Below are 16,751 nucleotides of genomic sequence, written 5' to 3'. Positions count from 1 at the left end.
CTTCTACCCAAATCCACGTTTTTAAAAATATGTATTTGTTTATCTAAAAGGCAGAGTGACAGAGAGGGAAGGGGAGATACACAGATCTTGCTTCCACTGGTTCACTCTCCAAATGACTGCAACAGCCAGGTCTGGACCAGGCTGAAACCAGGAGCACAGAATTCCATCCAAGTCTCCCACATGGGTGGCAGGGGCCCAAGCACTTAAACTATCTTCCTGTGCTTTTCCAGGCATATTAACAGGGAGCTAGTTTGGAAGTAGAGTAGCCAGGACACAAATTGGCACTCCAATATTGGATGCTGATGTCACAAGTGGCAGTTTAACCTACAATGCCAGCTTCTCTACTCCAAAGTTTTTGGTAGATTGTTTCCTCCTCATCATTTAGGTCTCAGTCAAAATATCACCTTCCCATGATGGACTAGTTCATGCAATGCATGAGCCACGTACACACAAGATTCTTCCTATGACTTTATTATGGTTTTTTTCATTACATTTGCTGTGATGAGTTATCTTGCTTATCTGCTCGCTTACCTGTTTTCAGACTTCTTTCATTGAGATGTGAGTTCCACGAGCACAGAAACCTTGTCTTACTCATTGTTTTACACACATTACTTGAATAGTTTCTGTCACATCTGGATACATGTGTAGTGAGAAGTTTGGCAACTGATGGACTTTTCACTGTTAAGGAGAAAGTGGAGGTAACATATTTGCAAAGTTCCTGAACCTCACCCAATTTTCTTATATTTCTACCTTTCTATGTACTCCTTACAAAAGTGGCTTATTTCCAGGGATAAATTAGAGAGAAGATGGGGGAAGCTAATTCTAATTACTATTATCATTATTTCAGTTACTATTGTATTGTCATCAGGTACAACATACCTGTAAAAGACATTCTCCTCTCAAGTTCAGGTGCATTTACGGAGGATAAAAGTAATGATGATAATCTGCCACATCATTGGTTAATTCTACTCCATGGCTGCAGTTTGAAATACAAAAGTCAAAAAGAGCTTTATTGTTGTGTATAATGACCATGATGCCTATCATAACACATTTGAGCTGAAAGGGCCCTTTGGACATAGAAGCAAATCTCCCAGTTTTACAGATAGGGAAACTGAGTCCCAGAAATAACTAAATGCCCAGCCTAGATAACATTGCAAGTTAAGGGAAAACAGAATTCAGAGATCCCTGTTCATAACTCTCAATTATAAAAAAAGTGTAATTTGGAAGACACAGTTCTCTGAACCCAAAGAAATGAAAGAAATGAATGGATTGATTAGATTTCTCTTAGGAACGTTCCAGCTTGGAGATTCCAAGATAAAACAAGTATTCATTTGATGTATTCATTCAGCTTATGTTTATTAAAGGCCTATTCTGTGCAAAGGAAGACAACATAATGCCTACTAGCATATTCTTTTGTCTTTCCAGAGAGAGAGAGAGCTAAGGTATAACGATGAAATAGAGCCCATATTCACAGACATGGAAAAATGGGGAAGCTGAAGAAAGAGAAAATAGCAGTTAGGAGACCTGGATTCTAGGGCTGACTCATCTCTTTTGGCTACAGCTTTTCCCTGTCTTGATCTTAGTGTCTCCATGCATGAGAAGGTGGGCTTAGAACTCCTTGTTCTCTGTCAGCTCAATTGCCTTTGGACTTTGTGATTGAAATCCTGTAGGGGCACAAGAATAATTACCTTGAAGAATACTAACATGTTAAATGATCATTTCCTGAAGTCTAATTTAATGGAGGTGGGGAGCTGTGGGGAAAAGAGCAGTTCAGGAGAACAGCAGAAGCCTGAGCTCACTAGCTCCAGTCAGCAGCCCTCTTCGAACCTCAGTTCCCTGCTCTGCAGACTGAGGAGGTTGGATGACTAGTCTCGGAGAAATGCCCGCTTACCTGTTGCTCAGACTTTCTCAGGATTCTATCATTGTGCTGTGACCACAGCTGCTTGAGAAAGTGGCCAGGATTAACCTAGAAGAAGGGGCCAGGGACTTAGGTGGGAATCAATTTGTACTCTTCAAATAGTTGAAAGAATGTGATGTGGAAAATAAATCGTGCTGATTGTAGTGAACTCTGGAGAACAATTGTGACCATGATCTGAAGTTGGAGAAAGGTAGACCTCATTTTCTTAGGAGGCTGCATTTGCTAACATACAGAGTTATCCTAGCAGAGATTGCGATGGCTCCACGGTTAAGGAGCTCCTCATCACTGGAACTATGAAAGGAGAGGCCATTCGAGCTGTGAATAGAGATACCTGAGGGTGAGAAAATTGGATTAGAGTAGAGTTCATGAGTTCCTTAACTTTGGTAAGAATGCTTGCAGTGCTCATTTCGAAAGCTCTTAACCCTTTCCTCGGATAAATACATTCCCATAGACACACACATAAGCACACACTCACAATTTCAGTTTTATAGACTCTCTAAAGGCTGTACAAAACCTCTGGACTGGGTTTAAAGACCTTGAGTATGCTACTGGAATCTAATCAGAGAATTACAGACAGTGGCCTTTCCCTGGCCCTCCCTAACATTGTACCCACCTGATGTATGTAGGAATGAGTAAACAAAAGACCTGGCCGGCTCTGAACACCTCCTCCAAGATCAATTATCTTTACTCTTTCCCCTTCCTGTTTTTTTTTTTCTGCCTTCATCGCAATAAAGTATGTCCTAAGGAAAAGGCAGCCCAGAAAAATACACACAAAAAAAGTCTTTTCCAAGTAGACACTCTGGTGATGGTCGTCTTGCCTTCTACCTACTCCATTACTTCCTCTTGGAGTTCTCAGGGGGATGTTCCCCCTCCCCTTTCTCCCTCTCTCTCTCTTTCACACACACACAGTCTCCTTCCCTCCCTCCCTGTATCTCTCCCTCTCTTTCATTTTCTCATTAAGAGACTGCATCTGGGGCGGGCATTGTGGCATAGTGGGTAAAGCAACCTGTGACACCAACATCCCATATGGATGCCGGTTCAACTCTTGGCTGTTCCACTTCCAATCCAGCTCCCTGTTAATGCACCTGGGAAAGCAGCAGAAGATGGCTGAAGTGCTTGGGCCTCTGTCACCCACATGGAAGACCCAGATGAAGCTCCTGTTTTTTGGCTTCAGCTTGGCCCAGCCCCAATTATTGCAGCCATTTGGGGGGGTGAGCCAGCAAAAGGAAGGCCTCTTTGTCTCTCCCTCTCAGTAACTATGCTTTTCAAATAAATAAAATAAATTTTAGAAAGGGGGTTTCCATGCACCTCAAAGCTTTGACAGGATGAGACTCCAGGGACACATGAACATAGTTTTAAGTATCTGAAGGCTTGGCATGTGGAAGAGTGATTATACCAATCATGTGCGGCCTCCAAGAGATAAAGTGGGGTTTGGACAAGTTTTGGCCTAGTGGAAAGTTGGACCACCTCTACTTGGTAGTAGAACAAGTAAGCTTGGGGTGCCAACTCCTCTCTCTGGAAGTGTTCAAACCAAGACTGGGCTACCTCTTGGAAATGGATGCCTTTACTCTGTGAAGAGATGACATAAATGACAGTCATGGAGCTCATTATTTATAAAGAATTCACCTTTACTTTTCTCAAAGAGCTTTGCCACCCCTAGGTAAGGTAATCACTGTTCTCATTGAAATGTTACCATGGGATCTTCCTGGCAGTGGGATTGCTATTCCTCCTCTGGAACTAGATGGCATTTCCCAGCCAGTCATAGCACATTATTTCATGTGATCCTGCTATGATAACCATCTAGAGCTGCATGGTCCACAGCCACGTTGACTACAACTTGCACAGTTCTATGACACCCTAACCAGAGACACACTTAGCTATTGCTTTCAGTCAGGAAGCTATGATAATAGGGTGTATTGCATAGGCAGTCTTTGAACTTAGAGCATTTTGAAATTGGGTGTGCGGCCTCATGGATTGCTTATGGCCACAGAAAGTAGAGGAATAAAATCAGATTCTGTCCTTATATCACGGGAGAACATGCAGCTGAGGGTACTATCTCTGGTACAGGTTGATGACTCTGGTACTACAGGTTCATGAGCATGGCACAGTATCCAAATGGCATTTTGTTTTTGTCAGAAACCCATAAAGTCTCTCTGTAACAGAGGGATCAATCTGGTGGTCAACCCAATTTTGGCAATCTCAGGGAAAGCACGGGCTGACTATCACTAGCAACTCTTTCTATAGGTAACAGGAACTTAGACACAAATTAAGAATTTTAAGCACCAGGCTTGAATATAATTCAGCGCCAACAGTATAACTGAAAAAAAAAATAAGAACGTGAATTCAAAGTCATATCAAAATCAGGAAAACGTGCTAAGGAGCAATGTGTGGGATCAAGTGGATGTTGGTACCCATAGGGAGATGTGTAGCTCTTCTTGGCTTCCCTGGGCCTTAAGTTTGGAAGGAAAATATCACCCAGAATTCACTGAATGCTAAGGAGGACTGTAGCAGGTATGACATTTTCTTTCCCAGGATTAAAGTAGGAACTGGGCCATCCACAAGTCTACTGAGACCGAAGTCAGCCCAGCAGGCCCTCCCAAGGTAGGAGCTGTGGTATGAAGTCCAATGAAAGATGTAAGGACTTTATGCCTGTTGCATGTGTGGGTTTTGTTTGATTAGCTGATTATGTCTATGAGTATAGCTTAGAAGATAGTTGAGGGAAGTGGTGGTTATTTTAGAAAGAGGAAACTCAATGTGAAAATGTAGCTGGGCAGAAAGTAAATGGCTGGTAAGACCAAGATTGAGACCTCCAGAGGGGAATGATCATGAGAATTGGAAACAATTTTGCATGAAATGAGACTTTTTTGTGTTTGTAGGATTAGAACGGATTTTAGACATGAAGGATATGTATCTAGGCTGTAGTTGTTATGGATGTTTCTAAATGGACAAAACGATTCAAAGATGGCATGGGGGTCATGTGGCAGGGTGGACTCTCTTCCTCAAAACAATTTGAACAGCAATTTGGTTTGGTTACTGTATCTCAGTCTCAAGTCCTGGAGACAATGTTGAACTCACCTGAGAATTGTTGAATTCTTCTTTTCCAGCATCAAGTGTCTGATTCTAGGAGGAAGAATGGAGAAGGAAGAAAGAAGGGGAGGGGAGAGGTGTGAGGGGAAGTTTTTTCAGGAGCTGGGTGGACAGACTACTTGAAAAGATCATGTGAGCTAACATACTTATTCCGACTTCTACATTGTGAAGGAACCGACAATCCAATGTAACCATTCCCCTCAACTCTCAACTACATCATCTCCATGGAAATACTCAGAAAAGCCTGCAGTACTAGAGAAATTCACCACACCAACAGATGCTAAACTCTCCTTTCAAAACCATCTCTTCTATTTCTTGAGCAAGCCAGGAGCATTTCCCCTCCTTATGTCTTTGTTCCTGAAATGGAGCCTGAAGTTTCACCCTCTATCCACTCTGCCCATCTCTATCCTTTGGTTCACCAACCCCCAGCTCAAATTCTAGCTCCTCTGCAAAAGCTCCTCTACTACAGCCTGTACTGCTTGCCTCTATAGCACTGACTGTCTGCACATCTTATAGCTGCCTGTAATTAAGCATTTCCTTGTGTGGGTTCTTTTTCTTAGTACAATCATAAGCACCTCAAGAACAGAGACTGTTGAGTTCTTTGCCTTCCAATTCCTGGCCTTCTTTCTCATTGATGTACTGGGGATATGATGGATTCACTGGTACTGGAACTTCCTTTATATCTTGACTGCATAAAGATATCTTATAAGGTCTCAGGTAGCTAATGATCAGTTGATCAAGAAGCTAATATATGTACCAGCATCTGAGATGATGGAAGAGTGAGATGGCAGTGGTTTCAAAGCTTTGGGGTTACTTGTATGATACAATGTGTATGATTTATCTCTCTGCTGAATCCAATCTGGCAACACTGTTACATGAAGCCCTCACTTCCCCTCTAGGAGAGAAGTATTTCTAAATCCTTTTTGATAGAAGTAGGAATTCTGCCTCAGAGAGGCCAGAGGGTGAGGACCATAGTTAACAGGCTTAGAAACTGTGGTGTTTCTCTATCTGTCTGGTCCTCCCACATTTGCCCCTTGTCACTGCTCCTTTGTACTTCTCCATTTCCATTTTAGAAAAGTCTTATCTTCAATTATCTGTCAACACACCCTTCACTCCTCACCAAATCTTAAACCAATTGGTCCCTTGGGAAGCCAGCTCAGGTTAAGGCACAGGAAAGGTGACCTATGAATTTTCCGTTGATACATCCTGGCAGTGGAAATTGCTGCAGAGGTACCCCCACTGTAGATCAATGATCCCCAGCTCCTAATTCAGTGCCTGTTCTAGGGTGGGTATATGAGGTAGAGTCAGCATTTATAAACTCCCTCAAATGTGTTTCTTTTTGTGTTTTACCTTTGTGGACTACTAAGAGAGACAGCTTTGTCTCCTCTTGCTTCTTTCCTCTTTTTTTCTTTATTTTTTCCCCAAAGAGATTATCTGGTAACCATGTAACTCCTCCAAGCCTAGAACTTCATTCAGAAGGTTTAACTCTCATTCAGAAAAGAAAATCAAGTTTTAGACAGATTTTCTGATTAGCCATTTTGTATTAATCTGTCAGCCACCCTTTCCCCACATCTGAGGCATTCCAGAAAGGTTGCAAGACCTTCATATATCTGCCTTAACCTTGCCTTAGTTCCTTAATTTATGAACAGCAAGATGTGGCTACTTCATGCGTGCATGCACATGTGGGTGCATACACACACACACACACACACATGCTTACACCCATTGGCTTGTCTCCTTCATGGCCACTGGGTGATATTCAAAGTCACGATGATGATGACAATGGCAATAATGAATGCCTGGCTATGCTTTAATAAGTAGTTATTGACATTATTGACAGTAGATGTCTCCCCTTCTGGATCCTCAGGGAGAAGAGGAATGCAGCTGTTGGCATCCTCTCAGACCATGGGCAGTAGAGGATGGCTAAGAAATCACGAGTGTGTGGTGGAAACAAACTCTGTATAGACAGCTTGCTGCAAAACAAAACACTCTAAACAGTTATTCTCCTCAAACTCATTTCTAGTTTTGGTACTTAGGCTAATCTCTCTCTGTGTGTGTGTGTGTGTGTGATTTTCCTTAAATTCATTCCCACCCAAAGCTCAGTTTCTGTATCTGTAAAATAGTGGGGGAGGGGTGGGAGATGATAAGGAAAGGACAGGATCTTCTCTGAAAGGCTCAGGGCACTGTTGTGTGTTCCCTGTCCCAGGACCTCTGGGAAGACAGCACAGTTGCTCTAGTTGTGGCTCAAATATCTCCGGCCTCTTTCTCTAAGCAGTAGCTTAATATTCCCAACAGAAATGCAGTCTTGTGACCAGCAGCCCTCGCCTCTTTCCCACAGTCACCCCAAAGATTAAGCTCCATCCCCTTCTCTCTGAGCTCCATCCCCAACTCTGGCAGTATCCACTTGCAGATGCTTCCCAAATTGTCAGCGACCTGTGGGGACTCGGCGTCAGCCTGCTGACTAACCTGCCATAGTCCAGCTCCCAAAGCGACACTTCCTGGGCATTGGAAGAGACGGCAGCGTCTCCCGAGGCTGAGAAGAGAACTCTGGGGCACTTCGTGCAAGGTTGATGCTGAAGAAAGCAGTGCATCGTGCTGAGCTCACCCCCTTCCAGGCGACTCTTCCTTGTGCTCCCAGAGACTCTAGTGTCCCTTACCACCTCGGCTGCCCCTTGCCTCTTTCTCCCTGCAAAACCCCAACTTGTGCAGGCCTTTCCTGGAGACTGCTCTCCCCAGACGGCTGCCTGGGTTGCTGGTACCAAGAGAGATATCCAGTTTGGCAGTCAGACCGTGGGTCTGTCTCTGTCCAGTTGCCACTGCAGTCTCGGCAGCCCCCTTTCAGTTCTCTGCGCCACAGCTCCCAATCAGTGCTTTGGGCGCTGGTGCAGAAAAGTGGAGACTAGGGAAAGGAGACGAGAAGAAAGCAGATTGTGGAGGGTGGTGGAATAAACTCCGGGCTTCCAGCTGCTGCAGGATAGACGAGGAGGGAGAGCCAAAGAGAAGCACGGAAAGGAGGGGTCTGAAACAGCAGCGGTGAAGACTTTGCCAACCCCTCCAGCGCCCCAGCCCGGACAGACTGGGCGGAGGTACAGCCGCAGCTCTCTATTGGCTCCCGCGCGGGCCCCTGGACTTTCTATAAAGCGCGGCTGCAGAAGGCGCGGCGGGCACTGGCTTGGAGCGCTAGTGCCAGTGGCTGCCTCCGCTCAGCCCACAGCGCCCGCCAGCATCGGACAGACAGACTTCCGGACAGATTGAAGGCAACAGACAGTGAGTCGGAACGATCTCGGACTGGCCGAGGAGGAGCGGTGCTGGGGCAACGCCGGACGCTATCCCCAGTTCGGAACAGGAGCTGCCTGCGCCATAGCCAGGCGGCAGACCATCTGGAACCAGCAGCGGTCGCCCGCCCTGCGCTGGTCTGCCTGGTTCAGCTCTGCGCACTTGCCCACTCTGAGTCAGGAAGGGAACCATCCCGGCGCTCCTTCCCCTCCTGGCCTCACACACTTTGGAGAACTCCCTCTGCTCACAGAGCTCCTGCGTGCAGAGCGCAGCCCTCCCAGAGCTCAGTGGAGGACGCCCTCCCCCTGGCGCTCTCAGACCCAGTAGTTTAAGGACCTCGCGGTCCTATAAAGGCGTCAAGCTGGACGCCCCGACCACAGAACCGCCCCACGGGGCTTTCCTGAACCCAGGCACCATGAGCTATGGGGACGAGCTGACCCCCGAAGCTCTGAGTGTGCCCAGCGGTTTTGATGACCTGATCACCTCCACCACTTCCCAGGTGCTGCAGGCCTTGTCCAAAGCCGCATCTGCCGTTGGCCAAGCTGGCCGCGAAGGCGTGCTTCCCATTAATAAACTGCCAGACAGCATGGCAAACACGGGAGACCTGGCCGACGTGTCAGGTCCCATATCTTCGGAGATGGTGTCCCAAGATGAGCAGGTGCAGTTCTGGCTAGTGATAGGGTACACCATAGTGGTCTTTGCTGCCATCCTAGGCAACTGGGTCTTAAATCATGTCATTATGAAATACAAGAGGGTGCACACCGCTACCGGCCTCTTCGTCGTCAACATCTCTGTGACCAACATGATGCTGGCTCTTCTCAGCTCCCCTTTCACCATGGTAAGCCGGGTGTTGGCAGGGCGGCCTGGGATGCAGGGCAGGAACTAAGGTATAACTCTGCACTCGTGAGAGCGTTGTTTGGTGGGAGGGAGTGTTGGAACCTGTTGGGCTGATATGGAGAATGTTTGCATACAGACGGAATGGCTGTGAGAGTTTGCGAAGGATTTGAAAATCAGAAGAAAAAAGACAAACGATCGCAGGAATGATTGTGGTTGCATTGCTGAACTAATTTCCTGCTTTGGCAGAGACAGAGAGAGACAGGTTGCCCAGGGAGGCAGCCAGGACCTGTTGCAGGTGAGCTTTGGGCTGCTATGTGAGTTTAAGCTTTGTCACATTGATACAGCCTCAGTTTCCCCATCTTTCATACACAGTGCTTGGTCTCAAAGGTGGCAAATAGCTTTGGGGGTGTGTTGTTCAGGTCTTCAAGCTGGATTATCTGTGTGGGAGAAGATAAGGAGAGTGTGAAAGCTGCAGTGTGGCAATGTTTCTTTGCTTGGTGACACAGCAATGCCAGGAGTTTGGTGAAGCAAAGAGTCTGTTCATTGTGTTTTGGAGGACTGTAAGGGGAGAGGACCTGGGGCTGAGTCCCTGTGCCTCATCATGCCCTCTTTCTCACAGGTGCGCTACCTATGTAATTCCTTGGTGTTTGGGAAGATGACATGTCACCTCAGTCGCTTTGCCCAGTATTCTTGTGCCTATGTAACTGTGATGACCATGGCTGCTATTTCCCTGGACCGGCATCGGGTATGTCTTCTAGGGCTCTTCAGATCATGTAAAGGGTAGATTCTTCTTCTAGATAGATGGAGACAGCAAAGATCACACATAATCTATAAAAGTTCTTTTGAGTTTCTTGAGACAATGTATGTGAATGCATTTGTGTACTTTAGGAGGTTGCAAGATGGTGAAACACAGACCTTTACCAAATCAAATTGTATTTAACAAAACTGAAGGGTAGCAATGAGCAAATGATACAAGGGTCCAAATTTACTGCATTGCAGGACCAGCTGAGAGAAAAAAGAGGGAAGACATGAGTCAGAAGTGGGTGTGGCTTCCAGGCTGGTGGTGGATTGACTGGGAGGTGGGGGTAAGGTCTGTGAGTGAGGGCTGAAGTCCTGAAGTGGGCGGGGGGGGGGTGGCGATGAAGAGATGTTAGGAGAAAAGAGTTGGGAGGGCAGCTGGAAGTGATCCAAAAGAGGAGAAGTAGGCAGGAGATGAGAAATGGGGAGGAGTTACATAGTTGATCAGTTGGGAGGGAGCCAGGAAATCAGTGAGGTGAGAAGGATGTAAAAGGAGCATAAAAGGATTGTGGCTGGAGCCAGATGGGAGGGATTTATGTGATAGGAGATGAGAGGAGATGGGAAGGGGTATGGAAAGTGGGAGGAAGAGAGGAAGGAGTGGTCATGGAGGGATTAAGACAGGAAGGGATGCAGTGAAAAGGCAAGTGGGTGTGAAGGGGCCAGGGTGGGGGAAGGGTGAAGTTGTGTGGACTGCTTACCTGTCCCTATATAATAAAGATGAAATAAATCATGCTTTCAGACTTCCACCCTTCCTCACAGAATTTTCTACTCAGAGACAGAAGCTTTAAGGTCAGTTAACTTGGATTGCTGACTTCCCCTTGAAATGCTTCCTTTGGTGTTGGCTAATGCTGCTCTTCATAAAGCAAAATGTTAGCCATCCATCAACTAAATTAGTAGTCAAAGTATATGATTCACTCATCTATCAAGTCCTTACACCAAAATGTTAGTTGATAAATGGTTAATAAGTAATTCTAATTTAAGTTGTTGAACTGAGCGGGGGTCCTTTTTCTTACAGGTGATGTTATATCCTCTGAAGGCCCGAATTACTCCAATGCAAGGCAATGTGTGCATTATTCTCATCTGGATTGTGAGCACCTGTGCTGCTTTGCCACATGCCATTTACCAGAAGCTTTACCAAGTGGAGATTGGGTAAGCAGAACACAGGATGGCTAGTGTTTTCACTAAAGAAACCTGCGATTTTGCAAGCCACACAGAATACATTGTGAAGCAGGGGCTGGGATAGTATATTTCAAAATGTGGGCACAAAAATAAACCTCTCTAAATTTTAAGTGTTCATGAATTCTCCAGTGCTCTCATGGCAACAGGTTACTAGAAATATTCTTTCCTGTTTGGGGGCTGTGGTTTCCTTACTTGTCACATGAAAAGTCTGTATTAGGTGAACCCTAGAGCTTCCCAATTTTTATAATTCAAAGTCTTAGGCTTAAAATGTATCTTTCCCTCAAAGACAAACTGCAATATAGTAGCTGGCTGAGATCCTGCAGGAAACGACAAGTAAAAATGATATTTCTCCTTCTCTGTTTATTTTATAACCTAGAAACATAACTGAAGAAACTGCCTGCCTTCCTAGTTTCCCATATACTTCAAAATCCACGTGGAAATACCTTGATCTGAGCACCTTTTTGCTTTTCTTCATCCTGCCATTGATGGTGCTGGTGGTGGTGTATGGTCATGTGGCCAAGAAGCTGTGGATCCATAATGCTGTTGATGATATCAACATCCACACCTACATCTGCCAGCGTGGGAAGAAGAAGCAGACCCTAAAGATGCTGATGATAGTGGTGCTTGTCTACACAATCAGCTGGCTCCCCCTCAATCTCTACTTGGTGCTGCTATCCAGTGAATCCATTTCAAGCCACAATAGTCTCTACTTCTTCCTCCATTGGCTGGCAGTTAGCAGCTCCTGCTACAATCCCTACATCTATTGCTGGCTCAGTGATAGCTTCCGGATTGAAGTTCAGAAGGTCATCATGGAAATCCAGAAGATGCTGATAGATGGAATCAGTCGCCTGAGGGGGGAGCACCGCAGGCTGAGCTCTGTCTCACCCACTCACCGCTCTGCCTGGGTGGATCCCAATCCAGGAGTTCCCAAATTCCCGACATTCAAAGATTTTGATGAGCTACCCAGTCCCCCTCCCTCCCCAGGGGTGGAAATCTCCTTTCTCTATCCACGAGTGCCTAGAGTTTAAGCTGCCCAGACCGCGATAGGTTATCCATCCTCAAAATTTTTGAGATAGGGTGGGACCAAAATAATTATGATTCATTCACTTTTTTCATAGTGGGGGGAGGGGCCTGTATTTGAGGGACAGGGGTCATTTGAACCACCATACGTGCTCACTCTTTAATTTCCTTCTCCCTGTCATTTTTCCTGTTTCACTTTCCTATTTTTTACTCTCTTTCAAAAGTGATTACACTGAAGATATTAGATCTCCAGGGTCATCAGAGATTTTCTGATGTTCACTCAAAGGAAAGCCCTACTCTGGTATGGGGTCTCCTGAATTATAATTCTGATCCTGGTCACCTTCTTGATTTTTGTGTGCCACCTGGCCATGGCACTTGTCCTCTGATATCCCAGAGGTTGTCTCAGGAGCTGCAAGAACCCCTAGAGATTCTTACTTGTGTTTTATTTAGACGGATAAGAGGCCAATCTCCTTATCATATTCAGAGGGAAATACCAGGAGAGAAAGACATAGTTCCTGAAAATTTATTTAGTGCTCTGGGAACTCAAAGCCTCTTGTAAGTGGAAGTTGTTAGTCATAGCTTATCTCCTGTGGCAAAGTGAGAATGAGAAATCTTACAGATTCAGAGGAAAAGACAAAGCAGTTAAACGGTTCACCCCATGTCACCTGTGTTATTTCTACAGGTTGCTATACAATAATCTGTTGTTAGCTTCCCTTTGAATGCAATGAAAATGAAAGTACCCAAGTTAGCACCATAAAATCCAAAAAATTCTCCATGATTCTTGATTCTACATTTAACAGCAGACCTGTCTCTACAATTTTTTCCTGTATAGTTTTGCCGTTCCTTTTCTGGAAAAAGAAAAAGTATAATGCACCCACTCTTGATTTAATTGATCCAATCGCTTTAGCCTATGAGAATTTCAATTCAGCTGGAGAGATGAAGAGAAAGAATGCAGGTTCTTCTGCTTCCATGGTCTTTCCTGGAGACAATGTTATCGGCCCTTTGAAGAATATTGTCTATTTTGCATGTCAAAATGATGCCAGAATGAGAGTGGGATTTCCTTTTCTCCTCGTATTCCTCCTCTTCTCTTGTCTTCTCATCCTCTATCTCCTACTCCTCTTTGTTCCCTTCTTCCTCCCTGTTCTTACCTGCCTAACCTTTCCTTTCCTCTCCAGTCTAGTCCCCCCTTTCTAGTTCTCTTCTTTTATCTTTTCTCCTCTTCTTGCCCTTCTTCCCTCCTCTGCCCTCTTCCTCATTACTGCCGAATCTCTCCCTTTTGCAGCACCATTCCTCCAAGTGTGTTACACAGTATCCTCATATTTTTACAAGTCTTCTGTTTTAATAAACTGTATTACAAACAAGTTTTTTTAAAGCATTGAAACTAACCATATTTGGCAGGCAGTCTTCAAGGCAGTTACCAATGATCCTGTCTCCTTGGTATAACTGCTTCATATGACACCTCTGTCCAACAGTTCATGGAACAGCCACGTGAGGGAGCTGGAGCCAATGCACTGAGAGTAGAATGATGAGCTATTACTTCCTCCTCATCTCTCCTGCTGAGTTGAAATCCTCAAGGTTAAAGATATGGTTACAGTTAAAACAATAGTGAGCACATTATACTTTTCCTTTCTCCAGAAATGGAAAACCAGACAGCATAAGTGTACATGAGTCAAGTGTGATGTTAAAGTAGAGTCTAGATAGTCTTATACCACCCTGATGGGACAGGTTTGGATTGTTGGAGCTAGAACCTCAAGTATCTCTGATAGATTTCCATACTTGGTATAGTGTTGCATCCCTGTTTTAGATCAAAGAGAAATTGCTGGGAAAGAGCTCATTTGTACTTTGAACACTCCTTAACATTTCACTTTCATAAATAAATCCGTTACCTCCTATCTTGTTATTTTCAACATTCAATTCCTTTCAACAAAAATTGAACTTTTGTCACTTTAATACGTGACTAGATGTTTGGAGAAGTCCTAGGCTGACTACATGACTACACTTGTTGTTGTCAACTTTATAACCTGCACATTTGTTTATCGCCCCCTGTGGCTTCGGCTGTTTTTCAGATTAAGTAGTCTTTGTGAGTGGTGAGCTCTGCTGGTACTTTTCCCCCCTCCTTCTGTAAATCTTTCTCATTCTCTGAACTAAGGACATTGAGATATTCTTCGCTTTCTCCTTTTGGCAGATGGATACAACCCAGGACATCGGCTGACTGTCTAGGACCCTGCTACCCCACAAGGAGAGGGCAGAGTGGAATTGCCCCTGGGAACCCAGTGCTTCTTGGAAGGATCATCTCTTGCTCTGATATCCTCCTTCTCCTTTTTAGACCTAGGAGAAATTTGGATGAAAGGGCTATCATTGTAATTTAAATGATTATTGTGCTATTGTATTTTCACCTAATGTTCTTTCATTCCCAGGAAATCCCCTCGCTGTTCTCATCCTTACTCTCTACAAAGAATCAGACTTTTTCTACTTTCAGTAAGGTTGGGAATATGGAATGTTCCATGCTTTGATGTCTGTTGCTGCCTTGGCTGTGAACTCCACACTCACAGAACTTCGTTTTTCCGTGAGCTTTGGTGATGTATGCAGTGTTTAAAGAACTAGGCCTCTGGATAGTCTGAGTTTGAAGCGGGGTTTTGTTTAGTAGTTATTTTTGTCAACAGCAACTAATCTGAACTCAGCACCCAGCCAAGTCTGAGGGTGCTATGATTGTAAGTAACCTCTGGCTGGGGGGCTCATTTGGTTGGAACATGGTGCTAATGAGCTCTAGGTCCTAGGCTCTAACCCATGTGCGGCCATTTAGCCCTGTGGGTTCGAGCACGGTGCTAAAGAACTATGGTCATGTGGTTTCAAAACCCCATGTATGTCTGTTTACACAGACTGCACCACTCACCCTAGCCAGCATTTTCCTGATCATGGGTTATCAGCCACCTGGAAGATCCAGAAAAACTGTTGTATAAATAAATAGCCCTGCAAAACACATTTTTCACTTCTGAGGAAACGAAGTGCACTCCCTCCTAATGATACATTAGTAGTGTCACCTTCTTATCCAAAGGACATCACTTATGAAATGTATATTTGATCTAAGTAAGTTGCAGCAATGGCAGAAAGGACACATGAATATAAATAAATTCACACACAGATAATTCACACAAGTATATACAGATGAACATACACATATACACAGACACAAAAGACACACATGTTGAAGAGGCCCTTAATGAAAGAAAAAAAAAAAAGATCTTGTTGGCCCATGCTAGAAAACAGAAGGTTAAATACCTATTTAAAAGATTATACATGAAGGTGGTAAGCCACTGGAAATTCATAAAGACAGTGAGATTTGTGAGCTTGGTCCCCCCATTAACACATGTGGAGTAGAAATGAGAACAGAGAGCTAAAATGATTTTGCCTATCTTGTGAGGAGTTTTCTAATCTCGTATATGTTTGTTTCTCCATGACCTGGTTTAATAGGCAGTTTTGCACCAGGAGAGGTACATGCCTTAATATCAGCAAGTGCCTACCTGGAAACATAATTACACATTTGTATCATCTACTTGCTACTCTATCATTGCTGAAGGTTGTCATCATCTCTAGACTATGACACAAATTCTCACTGAAGGAAAATCTGTTGTCCTCTGGGTCACACAAGGGAGTAAAGAAGATGGACCCAGTCTGGACATGAAGTTGTTTATTGTGGTAATTCCTGGTAAAAGATGCCCATATATCTAGTTCAAGCTCTCTTCCCTTAAAATGACAATAGAAATATTCTGTTTGTGATGACTTTCTCATTTCCAAATTAAGATCCTGAGGTATTTTGTAACAAGTGTTTATTGTCAGCATTCTTTGCCATATTGGAAAACTAGATACTGCCAGGTAATCTAGATAGGACAGTGGATTTTATTTTCAGATATGTTGGTGAATGGAAATAGTCTCTGAAAATTGCAATTCTAAACACTGGAACTGAACTTGATGATACCTTAATGACTTTCAACTTTTCAGCTTCTACCATTGTTCTGTCTTTGCTCTACAGCTCTGTGGATTGACGGGAAATATACTAGGCATGTGTAGGCAGGCACATCAAACACTACCTACTTGGTTAAGCTTAGTGATAGCATAGGCTGCTTGGGCTTGAAAGCTCCCAGGAAAGAAGCCTATGAGATTGCCAAATTCTCTGTGTGAAAGCTTCAGATGCTGCATTTAAATGACATAGGAAACAAACCTCCCTGTGGAGATACTGAAGAATTATAATGAGACATTCTGACAAAGGGGAAGGTGAGGAGTCTCACTGTGTTACAACATGAAAATGGACATCATTCTGGAGTCCCAGCAGGCATGCATGTGCTGCTTATTTACTTGTTACTTTAAGTATGCTTTCCCGATATTGCTATTTCTCTGTACCCTAATTTAGTGTTTGCTTGTGGATTTTGGTTTGGGGAAGGGAGGGATAACAGAGTAGGGAATGGGGGGTGGGCATATGGGAAATGGGATTAAGACATATATGTATTCAGCACACATTATAAATAAAAGTATTCAAAGCACTTACAAACTCTTGTTATATGAATGGATCTGGATGGGGGAGCGGAAGAGGAGGGTGAAGGTGCAGCTTACATAGTGGGGGTTTATGATCCACAGTGGC

General features: G+C 44.3%; 1 protein-coding gene across 1 annotated transcript; it reads left to right on the top strand.

The window, feature by feature from the left end:
• Positions 1-1,704: 1,704 nt before the first annotated feature.
• Positions 1,705-12,123, top strand: LOC133752743 (neurotensin receptor type 1-like). Its single transcript, XM_062183091.1, has 6 exons — positions 1,705-1,856; positions 8,064-8,418; positions 8,532-9,119; positions 9,738-9,863; positions 10,932-11,065; positions 11,472-12,123. Exons 1-6 carry the CDS (start codon positions 1,705-1,707, stop codon positions 12,121-12,123), a joined length of 2,007 nt encoding a protein of 668 aa, XP_062039075.1.
• The last annotated feature ends 4,628 nt before the right edge of the window (positions 12,124-16,751 follow it).

The sequence above is a fragment of the Lepus europaeus genome, chromosome X (genome assembly GCF_033115175.1).
Source record: "Lepus europaeus isolate LE1 chromosome X, mLepTim1.pri, whole genome shotgun sequence".
NCBI lineage: Eukaryota > Metazoa > Chordata > Mammalia > Lagomorpha > Leporidae > Lepus > Lepus europaeus.
The sequence above is the reverse complement of the archived record's forward strand: the minus strand, read 5'-3'. Positions and strand labels throughout refer to the sequence as shown.